The following is an 18,886-nucleotide window of genomic DNA, read 5'->3' on the forward strand; positions in this document are numbered from 1 at the left end:
CAGTATATTGTGATGTTTGTATAACTGCATTTCTATCTACACAAATATACATAAACACACCTCATATGGGCATAGAGATACTCATACTTGCCTCCCCAGCTAGACTGTAAGCCTTTAAGGAATTTAAAATCTAGCTCAGGAAGGTAAAGCATGTACAGAAAAAAAGAACTAAACATGTGATAAGACATTATAGGATTAATACCAGCCAGTGGTTACTGTAGGTGTTCTGAGGAGGAATGGATCACATTAGATTGAGGGAAAGGTGAGACTTGATCTGGGCCTAAAAGAATATACAGAATTTAAAGTGGGAAAGACAAAAGGGAATTATGGCATAAGCAGAGACAGGGAGGTATATTCTAGGTTCAGGACAAGTCAACCAATTTACTCAAGAGAAGGACCCTGGTGGAACATTATATTGGAAAAATATGTTGTAGCTGATAGTAGGAAGATCATCATAGTATCATAGATTTGAAGTTGGAAGGAGCCTTAGAAACCTAGAATTCTGGGACAGAGTGTTCAGACTTTATTCCTTAAACAATGAGGAGCCACTGATTTTCTTTTGTTTCTTTTTTTGAACACAAGATTGACATTATGAAAGTCATATTCAAAGATGATTCAACTGGATACATTGTGTGGGATGGAGCAGAGCAATAGAGACAGTTACAGATCCTGTAGGACCAAGTAAAATTGCTGTGGTTCAGATGCCAATGGATTGTCAAATGCCATTTCTACTTGAATGTAGAGTTAGAATCCTTCTATGACACAGTTACTGAGTAGATGTGATGCACAAAGAGCTTAAGAAATTTGCCAAGGTCACCCACCCCAAATCTGAGGTGGATTTTCCAACCCAGTCTTCCTGACTTTAAGTCCAGTGTCCTGTCCTCTGTAACATGCTACCTTTCTGAGCTTTGAAGGATTAATAGAGATGGTAGGAGAGGGCATTTCAAGTGTAAGGAACCATGTGAGCTAAGGCAGGTCAGTAGGAAATTGGAAGATATGCTAAAAGAAAAACCAATAGAACTGTTAGAGATACAAATAAGTAGGGTGGAGTTAAATTTGAGAAAATCTCCTTGTACACACTGTTGTCAATGTAATTGAATTCATTCTAAAACACATCATCTTGTACAGCATCCAAAGGGACTTAAGTACTGATGTGCTCAAAGGATTTCAGTATAAAATTGATCTCTTTTTAAGGGAGGCCCTAAGCAAGGGCAAGAGGACAGCATGGTGGCAGTATCTCTGGCAACACTATCATGAGGCAGTTATATATAATGCGCCCTCATAGCATCATAATAAAGCAGTACGACTCTGGATGATAAGGAGGATGACGAGGATGATGATAACAAAGCACTTGACATAGATTAGCCTTTACAGCAGAGCTCCATCCTACCTTTCCAGCATCATTACACATTACTCCTCTTTACGTATACCATAGTCCAAGCAAATTGCCCATCTTTCTGTACCTCCCACATTGGCACTTCATCCCCCATCTCCTTTCACTGTGGCTTCAGTGGCTGTCTCTTGTGGCTGGAATGTATCCTCTCTTTTCCTTCTGCCTCTTAAGAACTCTTAGCTTCCTTCAGGACTCAGCTCAGCTGCCACTTTCCTCATGAAGCCTTTCCTGTTCTCCCCTCAAAAATCCTACTGCCCCTCCTTCCAAAATTATCCTGTATATGTCTTTTATGTAATATTGATATAATTAGATAGGATGTACATTTTGTCTCCCTTTACTACTTTAAAAGGTTTTCCTATGCAAGTCCCATTTTACATTTTTCTTTGACTCTCCAGTGCTAAGCACAGTGCCTGGCACATGTTGTTTAGTCATTCCGTTGTGTCCAACTCTTCATGACCCCATAGACCATAACACACCAATGCTGTCCATGGAATTTTCTTGGCAAAGATACTACAATGGTTTGCCATTTCCTTCTGCAGTGCATTAAGGCAAACATAGATTAGGTGACTTGTCCAGGAGCACATAGCTAGTAAGTATCTGAGGACAGATTTGAACTCAGACCTTCCTGATTCTAGGCCCAGTGCTTTATCCACTGGGCCAGCCAGCTTCCTCCTGCCTAGGATATAGTGGGTGTTTGATAAGGGTATGTCAATTAATTAATTATCCCATTTGATGCTCAACTAACACTGCGAGGTAAATAATATATGATTTTTTTAGATAAAGAAATTTGGGCTTAGAGAGAGGTTAAATAATTGCCTACAATTAGAGGCAGGATTCAAATTTAAACTATTCTGACCTCAAGCCCAGCACTCTCTACACCACAGCATATGATCAACATAGGAGAAAACTCAACAAAGCTTCAGGAAGGCAGGGTATTAGTCTTTGCTAATTGTACAGAGACTTCCTTAGGGGGAAAACAGTAAATAATAACCTAAATCTTGAGTCTCTTCACAGATGTAGTTGAAAGAGAACCAATTTGGGCTGAGAGAGATAGATTTTAATCCCATTTCTCCCAATTATTATTTGTGTAACATTGAGAAAGTCACTCAAAATCTTTCAATCTCAGTTTCCTTGTTTGTAAAATGAGGTCTAGATAAACTCTAAGACATCATTCCAATTCTAAATCAGCACTCCATGAGTCTGGAAAAGTCAATTACCATCACCAATTAGGGCCTTGAATGCCAGGCTGGCACTCTCTGGGACGGTATGTGAATATTTGATTTTTAAAAATAGAATGAATATTTCATTTTCTTGCTTTTATTTTATTAGAATCTGGGGTGGGAGGCCACATGAATGCCTATGATGTAGAGATGATGCAGAGATGATGCATTGAGAAATACATATGGAAAAGTATTTAATGAATGCAAAAAATAGGATCATCTGGAAGATTTCTAATGGGATTTAGAATTCTCCATGAGCAAGCAATTCTTAGCCTGAAAACATAGTTTTTCATAACAGGGTGCAGTTTCAGAATTATCTCCACTATGTAATTAACCCTTTTGTTTTGAGCAAATGGTTTTTGCCTTTAGGAAGAATAGAAGTAAAGTATCGAAACATATCTACTTACTCAAATTTCCAATCAAGAAAGAGAATTACTAATTGTTTACAGAGTCATCGACTTAGAGTTCAGAAAAACCTTAGAGATTATCTGTTCCAACCTCTGAAGTTTATGGGTGAGGAACCTGAGGTCCAAAGTGAAGTGACTCACCCAAGGTCATATGGGAACTAGGTAACAAAGCTGCTATTTGAGCCCGATTTCTATGACTCAACACTTAGTACTCATCATATTACACCTCAGAAACAATATTGACATGAAAGAAATAACCTGATTCCGGATTGTCTCAAATTCAGGCATATTTTGACTTTTTTAGGGGGTTAGGAATTAGGCAAGGGATGGAGTAGTATGAACTTGCGATTTCATTGGTATAGGGATTCTCAGTGGGAAAATTCCTTCCACAAGTGCAAATAAGCAATTCTTCCATAATTTAGTTTGAGATCGTTGCCTAGGGCTCTGAAAGCTTAGGTGAGCTGCTCGCTGCCAAACACCTAGTGTTTATCAAGGACAGGCCTTCAACCTGCATCTATAGGAAGCCTTTTATATTCCATGCATGCTCCCTTTCTATATAATATATATATATATATATATATATATATATATTAAGCTTTCTATAAAAAGCTATATACTAAGCTTTCTATAAAATATACTTTAATAAAGACCATGTTGATACAATATCTACCAACCAGAAATTAACTGCCTATTATGTAGCTTCTCCAAAATTTAGGGTAAAGTAAAAATCATTAGGAAAAAAGTCTGGAATACCACAGCAGAGTAGGCTATTGCTAAACAACTGTAAATCAGAGATCCTTCAGGGCATGGATTTTTCATTGTCCAGTATGGTGTCTAGTAAGTAGATGGCAGATACTCAAATAACTATTGACTTAATTTGATTCTTTACAAAGCCTGGCTTTTAAATGTAATCTATGAGCTATCCTGTTATGAAATGAATAGAAGTTCAGGAAGAAATGAAAATGCAGTTTCCTACCTAGATCCTTATATAGACTATAAAAATAATATCAGGATTTTTTTAACTTCATGGAAAGCAAAACAGGTTTGAGGGTCACTTGGGCTGTATTGCAAATACTCTAGTTAATACACTGTGAATTTGAGACATCTGTCATTAAGGAGGCATATTTGATGAGCTAATAAGAAATTTGTTTCTCTTTCCTTTTTTGGTCATTTTTTCCTATAAATAATTTCTCAGCATATTTGCTTGATGGATACATTCTGTAATTTATGCACATCACTGAATTCTATATGTTTTATGGTTTTTAAGGGCTCAACATAAGCTTTGCATTTATATTAATTTCTGTTCTAGGCTTATGGGAGCTAACAAGTTTCATTTTATAAGGGATTTTTTTTTTTGCATTAAATAAACTGAAGATTTGTTTTTAAATAAAGTTTCCTGACATCTCTGAGATGTCTTCCAAATCTAAGATTCTGTGGTTCTCTGTTTTTATAGCTGAAGAAACTGAAAATCACAGAGATAAGTGATTTGCAAGTAATATGTATTTGGAGCCAGGACCCTAATCTAGATTTCTTTACTTCAAGTAACTTAATATTTTTGTTGTTCATCTGTTTCAGTTATGTCTGATTCTTCAGGACACAATTTGGGGTTTTCTTAGCAAAGATACTGGAGTGGTTTGTCATTTCCTTCTCCAGCTCATTTTACAGATGAGGAAACTGAGGCAAATAGGGTTAAGTGACTTACCCAGGATCACATAGTTGCTAAGTGTCTGAGGCCAGATTTGAACTCAGGAAGAGGCTCCAAGCCATGCGCTGCATTCACTGTGCCACCTAGCTGCCCACTCAAGTATACTACTCCTTCCAATATAATCTGTTGCCTTCTCCTTAATGCTTAGCACAGAATATTAGAGTTGGGAGGAACTTCAAAGGCTGGCAAGTTCAACTCATATATGAATGGAAGCTTTGACAATACTATATGATGAAAGGAGGAAAAAGTGGATGAAATTCACTGTCTCACATGATAGCAGTTACACAGAATGAAGAACAAACAAACATTGAGAAAAGAGGTGAGAGGGATGGGCATCTCATTTTCATCTGAACTAGACAAGGAAGGGACAATACAAATATGTGAACACCTACAACAGCATGAACACAGACCACAGGATAGAAATACTTTAAATTCAACAGGAAAATGGGCAGAGACAGGTAGGGGAGAAATGATGTTTAATATTAAGAAGGAATTCAGAATAGATGATCAAGTCATCATAGACAAAAGATGGGAGAATTCGAAGGGGGAACTGAAAGAATACAAGCCTGGGATCAGAGTGAGGCAAGGGGAAGAGAAGGCAACAAAGAAAAGACAAATCACAAGCAACAGGCAAATTCCTATTTTGCTACCTCCTTCTTTGTAAAGAAAAAGGAGGTGGAGAAATAGAAAAAAATACATCTCTTTCTCTCCTTCCATATGTATAGTGTGTGTGTATGTATACACATAGATAGATATCATCTATATCTATATATCTCTCTCTATGTGTGTGTGCATATATATAATATATACATATAATATATTATATATATATAGAGGGGGGGGGAAGATGCAGGGAAACATAAAATTTACATGTGTGACCATGAATATGAATAGGATAAACTCACCCATAAAATGTAAGACACTACCACAATGGATTAGAAAGTAGAATCCAACTATTTGTTGTTTACAAGAAACACCCTTTAAACATAAAAAAGAATGGAACTTTTGGAAAAAGTGGATGATAGCTCTTTGGTGATTACCGAATAGAGACAGAAAGGAATTTATGTATTTGTCACCTGTGCATACCACCTTTAGAAAAAATAAGCCTGTGTTGGGCTGTATAAGTCTCTTAAATTCATGGAAGAAAAGATATACTAAGCATATCCTTTACTTACTATAATTATACAATAAGATTATATCCAATAAAGGTCCTTTGAAGAAAGAATTAAAAAATTAGAAAGTAAATAGCTTAGTCCCAAAGAATTGGTGTATAAGGAAAAATCATCTAAATATTAGAAAATTTCATTGAAGAAAATAATAAAATACCAAAATATATGGGCAGCTAAAGGTGTGTGTGTGTGTGTGTGTGTGTGTGTGTGTGTGTAAATAATTCCATTAACAAAATAGAAAAAAAATATCGATGACTTGGGCATACAAGTACAATAAAATAAAACAACCTAGAAATGAAATCCAAACCCGTCCCTTAAATACTAAAGTAGAACTTCTAAAAATCAAAGAAAAAGATTAGCATAACTGAAAACAGAACAAAAACCCCCCACAATTAATTAATAAATAAAGCTAAAGCTTTTTTTTAAACTAACAAAACAAGCAGTTGGATTTTAAAAGAGAGAAAAACTAAATTGTTCATAAAAAATGAAAAAAAGAATTCATTACCAACAAAGAATAAATAAAGGAAACTATCAGAAATTATTTTGCCCAGGAAGATTCCCCCAAAACAATAACCAGATGAAATTGATGAATATTTAAAAATGTAAAACATGTAGATTAACAAAGCTGAAATTATTCAAATAGCTGAATATCAGAAAAAAATGAATAAACCATAAATGAATTATCTAAGGAAAAAAGTCCAGGGCCAGGTAGTTCACAAGTGGATTCTATCAAATATTCAAATAATAATTATTTCTAATATTCAATTAAATGTTGGCAAAAATATGAATACTAATATTGCTTTAATATCTAAACTAGGGAGAGAAAGGAGAGAAAGAGAACTAAAGACTACCCGTTGTTCCTAATTCTTTCCTCTGAGGGCAAACAAAACGATTCTTATCCCTCTTCCACAAGATATCATTTCAGATCCTTAAAGATGGATGTCTGTCATGTGCCTCCTAAATCTTCTCTTCTCCAGACTAAAAAGCCCAGTTCCTCAAATTCAACTTCAGATGGCATGAACTAGATACCCTTCTCCACCCTAGTTGGTTTCTTCTAGATGCTTTCTAGTTTATCAGTGTCCTTCCTAAAATGTGGCACTCAGAGTTGAACACAGCATTCCATATGGTCTTATCAACACATAAACATATGTAGTTCTGAGGAATCAGTTAAATGGCAAATAAATGGGACAGATAAAAAATGAGAAAAGTTCCAAGAAAGGTGAAATCACTCTATGGCAGACTTGGATTGAATTTGAAAGATAAATGGGATTAAGAAAGACAAAGATAAAGAAGTTGGGCATTTCCAGCTGGAGGAACAGTCTCTGCAAGCGCTTGACAAAAACATGAGTTCTTATTGCTCATATTGATGCACTTGTAGTAACTGTAGACTTTTTTGGGGGAGCTGCGTGGCTTGGTGTTTTGAATACAACCCATGGTTAAGACACAGGTAAACCACTGTTCTGCAATGTTGACAACTTTTTACAAAGTATTTTCAGAGCCAGAATAATGATTTGAGATAATTTGCTTTCTCTTGACAGAACCTCAAATATACCAGAATGGCATTTTAAATATAAGTTTTGAAGTCTCAATTTACTTAGGTGCTACTGTTGAATTAGAATAAGATTCTAACATGTGAAACAGTAGAAAATACAAGTTCAAATCCCTCTTCTGATTCTTACTTCTCATGTAAACTTGGCAGAATTCCCTGAACCTCATTTGGGTCATTCGTAATATGAGAAGGTTGGGCAGTATCATCTCTGTTGTCTCTTCTAGTTCCAGAATTGTAGTCCTGTGATCCATGTTAGGGCAGAGGAAAGATATCAGTTGAAAATGTGACATACTTCTTGGGTTAGCTAGACTACTTGATAATAGTGGTAGTACGAGCAATACGCATAGTGGTAGTAGTACCATTACATAGTGCTTAATGGTGACAAAGTAGCATTATTATTAAGTCTTTAACATAGGTAGTCAAAGTATTGTGTGTGTGTGTGTGTGTGTGAGAGAGAGAGAGAGAGAGAGAGAGAGAGAGAGAGAGAGAGAGAAGGAAAGAAAGAGAGAGTACTTGTTCAGTCAGACATGTCTGACTCTTTGTGACCTCATTTTGAGTTTTCTTGGTAAAGGACTATTGACACATGAATTTTAAGGATTTGATGAATTAGTTTCACTTCCATATATTTTAATTTAGATAAGTTCTTTTCAGAAAGGTAGTTCTCTGAAGACAGCTCTCACTATAATAATGTTTGCCAAAAGGATTTGAAGGGTACCTTTCCCCATATGAAGTGAGTCTGCTTTCTTTCATCATCTCCTCCACCCCCTTTCCCTCTTCTGATCATGTACCTGTGGAGTTTCTAATGGTAACAGCTAACTAGCCCGTAATGCTCAGTTGGTTGATGCAGTCACATTAAGATCTTGTGACTAGATTGTCCTGCAGTACCTTGGAAATAGGGATGAGGGGTTCAAAACACCCTCATAAGAATGCTGCATCCAGAGCTACTTCCTGGGGGTTCAGTTAGATCTGATTTCTTTGTTGTTGCCAGTTTTTTTTTTTGTTTCTGACTTTGGCTTGTACAATTCCTTTCACACATGGAGATTTTCCTAATAAGATTTTCCAGGCATGGTGTTTCTCACACACAGTGCAGACCTGCTGATTCCTATAAACACCTAACCTAGAAGGTAAAACCATAATGCATGGCCTTTACCTCTCTGGTGGGGAGATAATGGCCAGTTAGAATTTAATTCTCATATCAAATCCTCAGAATAGCTTTGATGTGACTTTTGATATGCGTGAAAACCTCATATTTTCACCTAAGTGAGAAATTAGGTAAAGTCTTGAGAAACTGACAAGAGACATTTATTTCTATATTTGAGTGTATTGGACTACTGGCTCTACTGCAGACCTCTAAAGGAGGTGTGATTCTGTTAGTATGGACCCTTCTTCTAATACAGTTACACATAACTTCCTCACACCCCTTCCACCATCACCCCATAACCCATGGCCTTTATGAGCTGGCTGTAATTTCAAAACAAAACAACAATAATAATAAAACACCTGGTGCCCAACCCTCTAGGGCTGGACTTCTCTGAATCTAAATTTGTTGTTCAGTCATTTCAGTCATGTCTGACCTTTCATGACCCCATTTGGAATTTTCTCAGCAAAGATACTGGAGTGATTTGTCATTTCCTTCTCTGGCTCATTTTACAGATGAGGGAACTGAGGCAAACAGGGTTAAGTTTCTTGCCCAGAGTCACATAGCTAGTAAGTGTCTGAGGCCATATTTGAACTCACTGAGTCTTTTTGACTCCAAGACCAGTACCCTAGTGCACTACCTGGCTGCCGCTAGGCTAATCCTTATGTAGTGGACACAGCCCACTGAATATGGGCTACATTTGAAACCCAGTCTGTATCTGAAGTCTTTCTTGCTTGGAAGCACCAGCCCAAATTCAGAGTCCACTGACACAGCTTTGGGGAGCCTAGAGTTGTACACATACTCAGATTAGGCTGGGTTTCAGTTTATAGTCAGGTTAGTCTTCAGAATAGAATATTTTATCTAAATGCTCCTGTTAAACATCTCCCCTTCAAAACATATCTAAGGCATTAGAAACCACATTATTGAAAGCCCAGAGAATGTCATTGTTCACTCTCCATAACAAGCTTTTTTGGGAGTGATTCCATGTTTCTATTAACATAGGCACTTAAATTCTGGATTCTTTCTCCCCTTTCCCACAAACAAATAGGATTTTATGTCTGTTGCTCAGGGGCACTGAGGAATAAACACAGGAAAGAAAAAAATGCATTACTTTGGACTGTCGTAATTTGTAGCCTTGTAATAACTCAGGAACAGTATACAAAACTCTTCAGTAAAACCATCTTAGTAAAATGAGGATGATAATACTTTCAATGTCTTTGCCTACTTTGCTTAGTTCTTTTGAGGAAATCCCTTTGTCAGATGTAAAACACTTCATAAATGTGATCTGCTATTATAAAAAATGTTCAAAATTAGTGGCATGTCATATTAATGTCATGTTTATGATACAGTATGGAAATTCAGGCCTGGGTTGGATCATAATTTTTTATGAATTTGCTACATTTCACTTAGTAATACATGCTCAGATGTCAATGCATAAGATATGCAGCACTTGAAGGCAATTGAATCTTTCTTTCAATGTCATATTTTAGATTTTCTGCTAATTCAGACAGAGCTCCTCTATGCCCTAAAGGCTTTCTCAGCCCACCAACTCTTGCAGAAGAGTTATCCATCTGAACTTGTGGAGGGAATTTCTTCTGATGAAAGTTCTATACTCCAAAGCAATCATATACAAACAAAATGAAACCACACTTTTATCTCTGGGATAGTTACAGCAAAGAGGTCTATGGGATGGGGAGGAGAACAAAAATATCCAGCTTAATTTTTCTGATACCCCTTCCTCTAATGCGTATGACTTATATACCTGTTTCTTTTCTTTCACCTAAGCTACAATCTTATATCTTCAGCTGCCTCCTGTACATTTTCACTTGGATGTGTCACTCATCCCCTGAAGAACCTGTCCAAGACTGAAGTCATCAATTTTTCTCTCAGGCAGCTCCTCCTCCTTCCTTCTCTGCCTCTGGTACTGCTATTCTCTCATTAACCTGGACACTCAAAATTGGTGTCATCCGGGACTCACAGAATCGCAGAGTTTAAGTTAGATGAAATCTCAACCACCATCTAGTCCATCCCATACATTAAAGGAATCTCCACTGTAATATATCTGACATGTGGTCATCTAGCCATTGCTTGGAAGATTTCCAAGGAAGGGAAAACCCACCACTTCTGGAGGCAACCCTTTACACTTTTAGACAACTTTAATTGCTAGAAAATTTATCCTCATATCAAGCCTAAATTGTCTTCTTTATAACCACCATCAATTGTTTCTGTCTTTTCCATCTGTGGTGAAATGGAACAACACTGGAACTTCCTCCTCCTAAGAACCCTTCAAATTTGTGAATGCAGCTATCATGTCCCACGGAGCCTTCTCTTCTCCAGGTGCAATATACCCAATTTCCTCAACCCCTTCCACTCCATCACATATCTAGTCAGTTGCTAAGTTCTATAAATTTTTCCTTTCCGGTATTTCTCCCATCTATTGGTTTCCCTCCATTTCTACTGCTTTTATCCTGGGCCTTATCTCTTCTTAGCTGGACTATTGCAACAGCCTCCCTAATTTTAGACTTTTCTCCCTGAAATTCATCCTGTATGACCACCAGAAGACCATACTTATATAAACAAACACTGCTTTCATCAAGCTTTTCCTCTTCCCTGAAGCCTCCCATGAGTCCTCTATCCTGTACATCAAATCCTAACTCTTCCCCAAGGCATTCAGAACCCCTTAAAATCTGGCTCTGCCCTAGTTATCCAACCTTATTTTTCATTGCCCACAAAAATTCCTTTTCAAGTCAGACTAGTCCCCTCACTACCCAAAAAAGATGCCATGCCTCTAATTCTGTAGCCCTGGACCTTCATTCTTGATATTTCCCTTTACCTGGAATGCCCACCCCCTTCACTCTGCCTCTGCATCTTCTAAAACCCTATTTAAGTACCAACTCCACTATACCTGATTAGTAAAACATTTAAATTCTGTCCCACCCAATTTAGCACTTAAAACTGTTTTGCCTCCTGTGCTAGTTTTTCTTCTCAGCTGCCTGTGGGCTTTTTGGAGACAGGGACCATGTCTTAGCTGCTTCTGTTTCCTTCACAGTTCCTGGGGCATTGAAGAGCATAGTAGGTGCTCAATGCTCTAGCTCAATCCTACAACCATAGGGAGATATAATGGCAAGAGACATTCTGAGAGTTCCGAAACCTGTATTTATTGATCCCAAGTTCTTCATTCTTATCACCATCTTCTGCCTAAAAAGAGCTCTCATCAGATCCCCCTACCAACCAAGAGGGCAGCTGTAATACACGTGAAGCTCAATAGGCCTGAATCCAGTTTACCTTGGCCCCTGGTACATGGAAAATAGAAGTATATTCCAGCTTCTCTTCAAGGCCAATTTGGCCTCAACTTGTACTATTCCTTTTCATTCTATTTCAAAAATGAAGTATGCTTTTTTAAATCACATTTTTTTCTTGCAGTTGTGCTGTGAAAGACCAGGAAACCAAAGCAATAATGACTTTTCAGGATGGCATTTTGTTTTCCCTGTCTAGCATTTGGAAGTTCCATTTCCATAATGAATGGCTCAGTCATGCCATGAAGGAGGAGATATGTCTGTGGTGACTTTTCCATAGGTGTGACTTGGGGCTATAGGCATTTTTAAAAATCTAAAATTAAAAGTCTAAAATCCTTTTTCCAGTTAGGACCATTAACGGAGCTTCCAAATATGAAAAATGTGAGTTCCTCAAATTTATTGAAAAGCTACACTAGCCAAATACCAGGAATTCTGCCTTTGCTGCCTGGAAGCATGTCTTTGGCTAGATGACTTGTCTTAAAATGAGTGTGTCAACACTTGAGGTAGGAGAGAAGTGCTCTCATTTAATTTTTCTTGCATTTTTTCCTTCCTTTTAACAGCCAACGATGGGGATTATTGGCGTCTCCTAAATCCTGGAGAATATGTAGTTACTGCAAGGGCAGAAGGCTTTACCTCTTCAACCAAGAACTGTGCCGTGGGTTATGACATGGGAGCCACTCGGTGTGACTTTACAATCAACAAGACGAACCTTGCAAGGATTAAAGAGATCATGGAGAAATTTGGAAAGCAGCCCATCAGCCTACCAGTCAGGCGCTTGAAGCTGAGAGCCAGGCAAAGGCGTCAAAGAAGATAAATTCCTGACAGATGGGTTTTTAAGTCCTGTTTAAATCAAAACCAATTGTATTAGTAGCTGCATAGCCAACATGCTCATTGTCATTATTATTATTTTTTCAATTCAAGACATGGCAACTAGTATGTGTGTATTGCAAGGAAAGTCCCAGAAGACAGAGCTCAAGGCTCAGAATATTTCCCATTTTGTGGTCTTTGTATGAATTATTTAGGCTAAGTGTAGCAAGGTGAGATCAATTGATAGAAGTGGACACATTGGCTTGGGCTTATAAAAAACAGGGAAGTTAGTTTTAAGATCCCCTTCCTAAATGGGGATAAGGAAGGGAAAGGGGAAGAAACACTCTTTGTTCATATGACAGCAGGAATTTCATGTCAGCTCTACACAATTAAAAAGATCGGATTATAGATTTAGATCCAGAAGGGACCTTCAAGGTCATCTAGTCCAACCTCCTCATTTAACCTTTGAGGAAACTGAGACCAGAGGCTTAAGCAACTTGCCCACAGTGACACCGATAGTAAATAGCAGATCCAGATTTTGAACTCAGATTCTCTGAACGCATTCTCTTTCCTCTGTACCCCACTAGCCCATTGCTTGGCTATTATTATTGTTGCTACTTAAGATGCTGATGGGCACCCTAAGAGATAGAATCTCATTAATTCTTTGACATTCTAAGCCACATCAAATAAATGCTACATTTTATAAACAATAGGAAATGCACCTTGAGCTATGAGGGGACTCCTCCAATCAATGTAGTTTTTTTTTCTCAACAAGAAAACTAAAAGTGTCAAAATAAGAATTGTGCTAGGAATAATCCTAAATTAATGGTTTGACAATCGACTTTCTGAGGAGTTTGTTATGTTCATCTGCTACAGAGGATTACTTTGCACAAGCTTTTAGATCAGTGCCCTGGGTAATTACCATGCCCACCCTTCAACACAGGGTCAGTGGCACCAGCTTTCCTGTAGGGAAGCAGTGTTTTCAATCAGCTTCTATTTGTTGGCCTAGTAGGACGTTTTACAGGACCTGAAAAATGAGTGACATAGAGACCCATTAATTCTCAGCTCTACTCATTTCTCTTTACAGAGATGCAAGTAGCAAAACTGACCTAACATAAGCCCAGAGAGTCAGGTTTAGTGTATGAAAGACCTTACCTTCCAGATCAGGTATGTGTCATTGAAATTAATGAGAAATTGCCTGGAAAAGTCTTCTGTGGATCAATTTGAAGAAGTTGGCCGACTATATGAGAACATCATTTCTCCCTTCTTGCTTCTTAAATAGCGCTGATAGCCTGTTGACCTGGAAAGACAGAACAAAAGGAAATTGTGAGTTCTCTATGATTATCCCCTTTAAAAGTATCACACATAAATGCTAAGTCACTGTAAATTCTCTTATCATAGGTCTTTGCTAGGGAGATCAACCTTATAGGAGAAAAGCTTTTCCCCCTCAAAAATACACATGCACAGCCTACCTCTCTTTACCTCCCCAAGAGAGGCTGTTGTTGAGGCAGTATCCTGAAGGCATTCCCTGACATCAGTTTGCCTTTCTTTCCAGATGTGGAATGAGAATGCTTTATGGACCACGATGGCCCTTAAGAATAATAATCATCCTTTGCCATTCCAAGGAGTTTAGCTGAGAACTCCCTCCAACTGATTCCCTGTCAGTAGTTCAGGACCTTGTCAGTAAGAGAGCGATAGTAGTCACATCACTGTTGCCATCAGGGTTCTTTAACTAGAAACTCATCAGTCACAAACTCAGAAATGGGCATGAGCCCTTAGGTTGTCTGGTAAGATTACCTAGGTCTTGATGTATTTATCTTACATGCTTATCCACCAGCTTAAGCATCACTAAAAAATAAATTTATTAAGTACCTAGTGCATATAGAGCACTATACTAGATGCAAAATGAGAAATAAAATGTAGATCTTGCCCTCAATATAGGTCAAATTATTTGAGGGGTGTATTTTGCATATGCAAATAACTATAATACAAAATGTTCCATAGTAAGTACATAACCAAATGCTGTCCTAGATGGAAACAGGAAAAGATTGCTTCTAGTTGAGGCAAGCAAGTGGGATTCCTCAGAGGAGATCGAATTTCAGTTTGGCCTTGAAAGATAGGTAGAATTTCAACAGACAGACATGGGAAAAATGGAGCAAAAAAGAGAAGAATTCAATCCATTGGAAAGGACATGAGCAAAGTCCGCAGATAGACAATGTGGCATATTCATATAGTCAGCTTTATCACTCTTTTTTTCATTATTCAAAATGAAAGGCATACATGGGCACCCTAGAACTCCATATCTTTTCCATACAATTCCAAAAAAGACATTGTTTTTTCAGATTCCTCATGAATTTTTTTAAAAAAAATGTAATTTCACATAGTAAGAGAGAGAGAGATGATCACTGGAATCCATTTACTGGCTTCCTCTCCACCCAAGAATTCTTCATTTTAACAGTCTATTGTTTGCCTGACTAGAGATAAGCTTCCAAATGGTTGACTGATTTTTTCCCTCTACCATTTTTCTTGGTATTTTTCCAATTAGACCTGTAATTCAGGTTATATCACAAAAACAAGTCCATCCCCTCATATTTATTCTTCTTGGCAAATGTCAGGACTTCATAGAATTTCTCTTCTTCGTGAGACCATCTTTTTCTACTGAAAGATGTTTGAAAAGAGACACGCAGTATAATATGGCAAATTAGCCCAGGCATTGCTCCTTTGGAGAATTGCCTTTTTCCTTTGTGTATGTGTGATTAAGCCTCTAATCGGGGGAATGCACAATTCATTTACTTTGCATACGCTGTGGAGGAAATGGGATATGCCTATTTGACCAGCAACCATCATTAAAGCAGCTTACTTAGGTGTCTTTGTAAAATCAGTTAATATGAGGATTATTTTATTTAAATTACATCTGGGTTTAGAAAATAAGGGATGAGGATGAGGGTAAGGACTAATCCGTGGGTTTATTTGGTATAGGGAGTTCCTGCATGAAGAAATAGCCTCTAACTAATTCAAGTCTACACTTTATCTACAGAGTTAAATAAAGCACTGAAATTTAAATGATTTTGCCCAATATCACACAGACAATCATGCCAGAAGCAGGTCTTCCTGGCTTGCAGGCCAGCTTTCCATCTACCACAACACAGAATTATGATGCAAAATATCTTTTAAATTTTAGAGTACTGGGGCCCAGCGTTATAGCTAAAACACTGAGGTTGGTTTTGTGTTTATTTCCTTTTCTTTTGAGGGGAGGAAGTTGCCAGAATAAATCTTTTTACAAAGTAGATTAATGACAGCAGCTCCGGTTAATTGGGGATTTTCAGTTCCACAGGGAGCCATGCATGTCTATTTCTATATGAGCACAGGCCAATAGGACTAGATTTTTAAAATTAGTAATAATTGATTAAATTCTATTCACTGAGGTTGATCCTTATGGCTGAACGATGTGGTGGTGATTCAGGACACCAGTGCTACTTTTCCCATGGTCTTCATGGATATTTAAGACCCTTGTCTAAATTACTCTTCCCTGCCTTATAAAGACACAGTCTCCTATGGTAGTCTACCTAGACCCCAGGATTTCCAGAAATAATTAAAACAAGCAAACAGCAACAAAAACAAAAAAATTCTGAGAGCTCTGCAGCTGAGATCTGTCTTTTTTTTAACTGTTTCAAAAAGGAAAAGTCATAGGTATTCATTTCATAAACTTGGCTATCAGAAACCGGGACAAAATGTTACACAAAGAATTTATGAAAACAGACCCTGATCAGCCCCTGTTGTTTTTTTATGCCATAGGGGAGTTGTTCATTCCCAGGGTACTTCTGAGGCAACTTTCTGCACGCTAATTTGGTCTCAGAACACTTGGGCTTGAAATAAAGCAACAAAACCCATAAATGATGATTTGCTGATATGGTCTACCCCAAGGATAAAGGGAAGTTGGGGAAATTCTGGAACAAAATAGAGGAAATTGGGCCTATTTTAATAGTGAAAATTGTCATATTTAATACAAATTTGTATGCATTCTTTCATATGCAGCATTTTAGTGGGAGAGATAGAATGACACTTTCATGCAGAAATCCTATTCACACTATGTCAAATACCAGATCTCACAGAACCCTGGCCCTGAGAGTTTCTGTTACCTTAAAATAGCTTATACTTCATGCTTATACTTAGGATCTCATGGGAGAAGGAGCTAGCTCTGAAGTTATATAGTCCTACAGCCTCCTTTTACACATCAGGAAAGTGAAGCCTAGAAAAATTAAGCAACTTCTCCATGGTCACACAGGAAGTAGAATGTAAGCACCTTGAGGACAGAAGCCTTTTTTTTTCATTTTGTCTCTATCTTCTGTTAGTATATGCTAAAGCAACACTTGTCAGCTTGGATCAGATGGGGTAGATGAATTTATTCTTTTAACCATTTAAAAATATAATTTATTTCCTTTGTAATCCTATGTATTTTATGAATTATCCTGAGCACGGGTCCATAGACATCATGAGACTGTTGCCCAAAGGGTCCATGACACAAAGAAGGTTAAGAACCCCCATTCTAGATGATCTCTAAGGCCTCTTCAAGTGCTAATGTTCTTTTTTTTGCCTTTGGAAATCATAAACTTACATTTTAATTTACTGGGTGTGTTTTGGCTTTTTTGTTAGTGAAAATATGTTTGTATTTTTATCATTCTTCACTGTCTTGTCACTATTTTCTACCTATCACTAAGCAGTGTTTTGGTTTTTAGTTCTATTAATAATAATTAACAATTACAGATAGTGCTGGAGTTTGCAAATTCTGTAAAGGAGCAATTTCTCACCCCTCTGTGAGGTTTTATCATCATCTTCATTTTACAGATCAGGAAAGTGAAGGTCAGAAATGTTAAGTAGATTACATATATACAGGTAACAATTTACATATATAGCAACCCCAATAAATACTATGCATCAGACCTGGGACTATATCCCAGGCCTTATGACTTTAGGTCAGAAGTATTATTTCCACTCCTCCACAGCTGTCTCTTATGAACTATCAATTGAATTTATCTTAAGTGCATAAAACCAAAGGGATCAGATATTATCGTGAATGCAGATAGTTGATATTATTGTTTGAGCCAGTTTGATTTATTTGTCAACTGGTGTGCTTGCATGTTAATTTTTTGAAAGTTTTAAAATATTTATTTAATTTTAGCCACAGAAATCCCCTTTAAAATGAGTTTAGAGGTATTCATCAATTTATCTATTGATCTAAAATACAGAATATGTGCATTAGGCGACAGAACAAGATTCTCTTGTTCATGGTAGAGCACTTAAAGTCAGATTCACTTTCATTAACAGCTCCACTCTTGACTACTATCTATTTGGCCATAATCTTTTTAAGCCTTAATTTCCTCATAATAATCTAATGTATGATTTAGTATATTTAATTTCATGAATATTCTTCTATGCCACAGAAAATAATACTTGTAATAGTTGCTTCATAGGGCTATAGTTGTGGAGAAAATGCTTTATAAGTGTAAAGGGGGAAGTGAGAGAGGGCTGCCACTAAGTCTTCAATCACTATGTCAAATTTGGGTTTTTGTGATTTCTAGCTCATAACAGTGTGGAAATCATAGGACCCATGATCTGTAACTTCAAGGGACCTGAGAGCCCATCTAATCCAATTACTACCCCCCAATTTTACAAATGACAAAATGAGGCCCAGGGAAGATAAATTAATTGGTTCCCTGGTGACATAGATAGCAAGTGTCAGAGGGAGGACATGAACCTAGCTCCTCTGACTTCAGATACCTCCCAGATAACCAGAGATCCTGTCCCAGAAGGGTACAAGCTTTGGTTGGTCCTGCCATGCTGGGAAGATTTTGAGTATGGTTCACCAGCAGAATCTATACTTTCTTTATATCTGAGAACCTGTATAACTAATTTCAGAGAGGGTCATCTTCAGACAGTTGCTTACCAGACAAGTTGGCTATAGGAAATAATAATCTATAATGGAGACTCTTTCTTTAATCTGCATTTGGCAGAAAGAATACCCACAGCAATAAAATTACAAACCATTGAAGAATGAAAGAATTTTTTAAAACTTATCAGTATTCCCCAGTAACTAAAGCATGATAGAAGTTGTTTTATTCAGTCATTCTTGGGTTTTACAAGCATATATTTGTTGTTTTTGTGCTTTTTACTGTGTCCACCAGAGTACTGCATTTGATGGATG

At 37.4% G+C, this 18,886-nt stretch overlaps 1 protein-coding gene across 1 annotated transcript in view; it reads left to right on the top strand.

Moving 5' to 3' along the window:
* The window catches only part of CPXM2 (carboxypeptidase X, M14 family member 2), a 239,253-nt gene extending 226,562 nt beyond the window's left edge, over positions 1-12,691 (top strand). The window contains exon 14 of the mRNA XM_036736106.1: positions 12,438-12,691. Coding sequence (XP_036592001.1) covers positions 12,438-12,691 — 254 coding nt within the window. The remainder of the gene's footprint in view (positions 1-12,437) is intronic.
* Positions 12,692-18,886: the final 6,195 nt, after the last annotated feature.

The sequence above is a fragment of the Trichosurus vulpecula genome, chromosome 8 (genome assembly GCF_011100635.1).
Source record: "Trichosurus vulpecula isolate mTriVul1 chromosome 8, mTriVul1.pri, whole genome shotgun sequence".
Lineage (NCBI taxonomy): Eukaryota > Metazoa > Chordata > Mammalia > Diprotodontia > Phalangeridae > Trichosurus > Trichosurus vulpecula.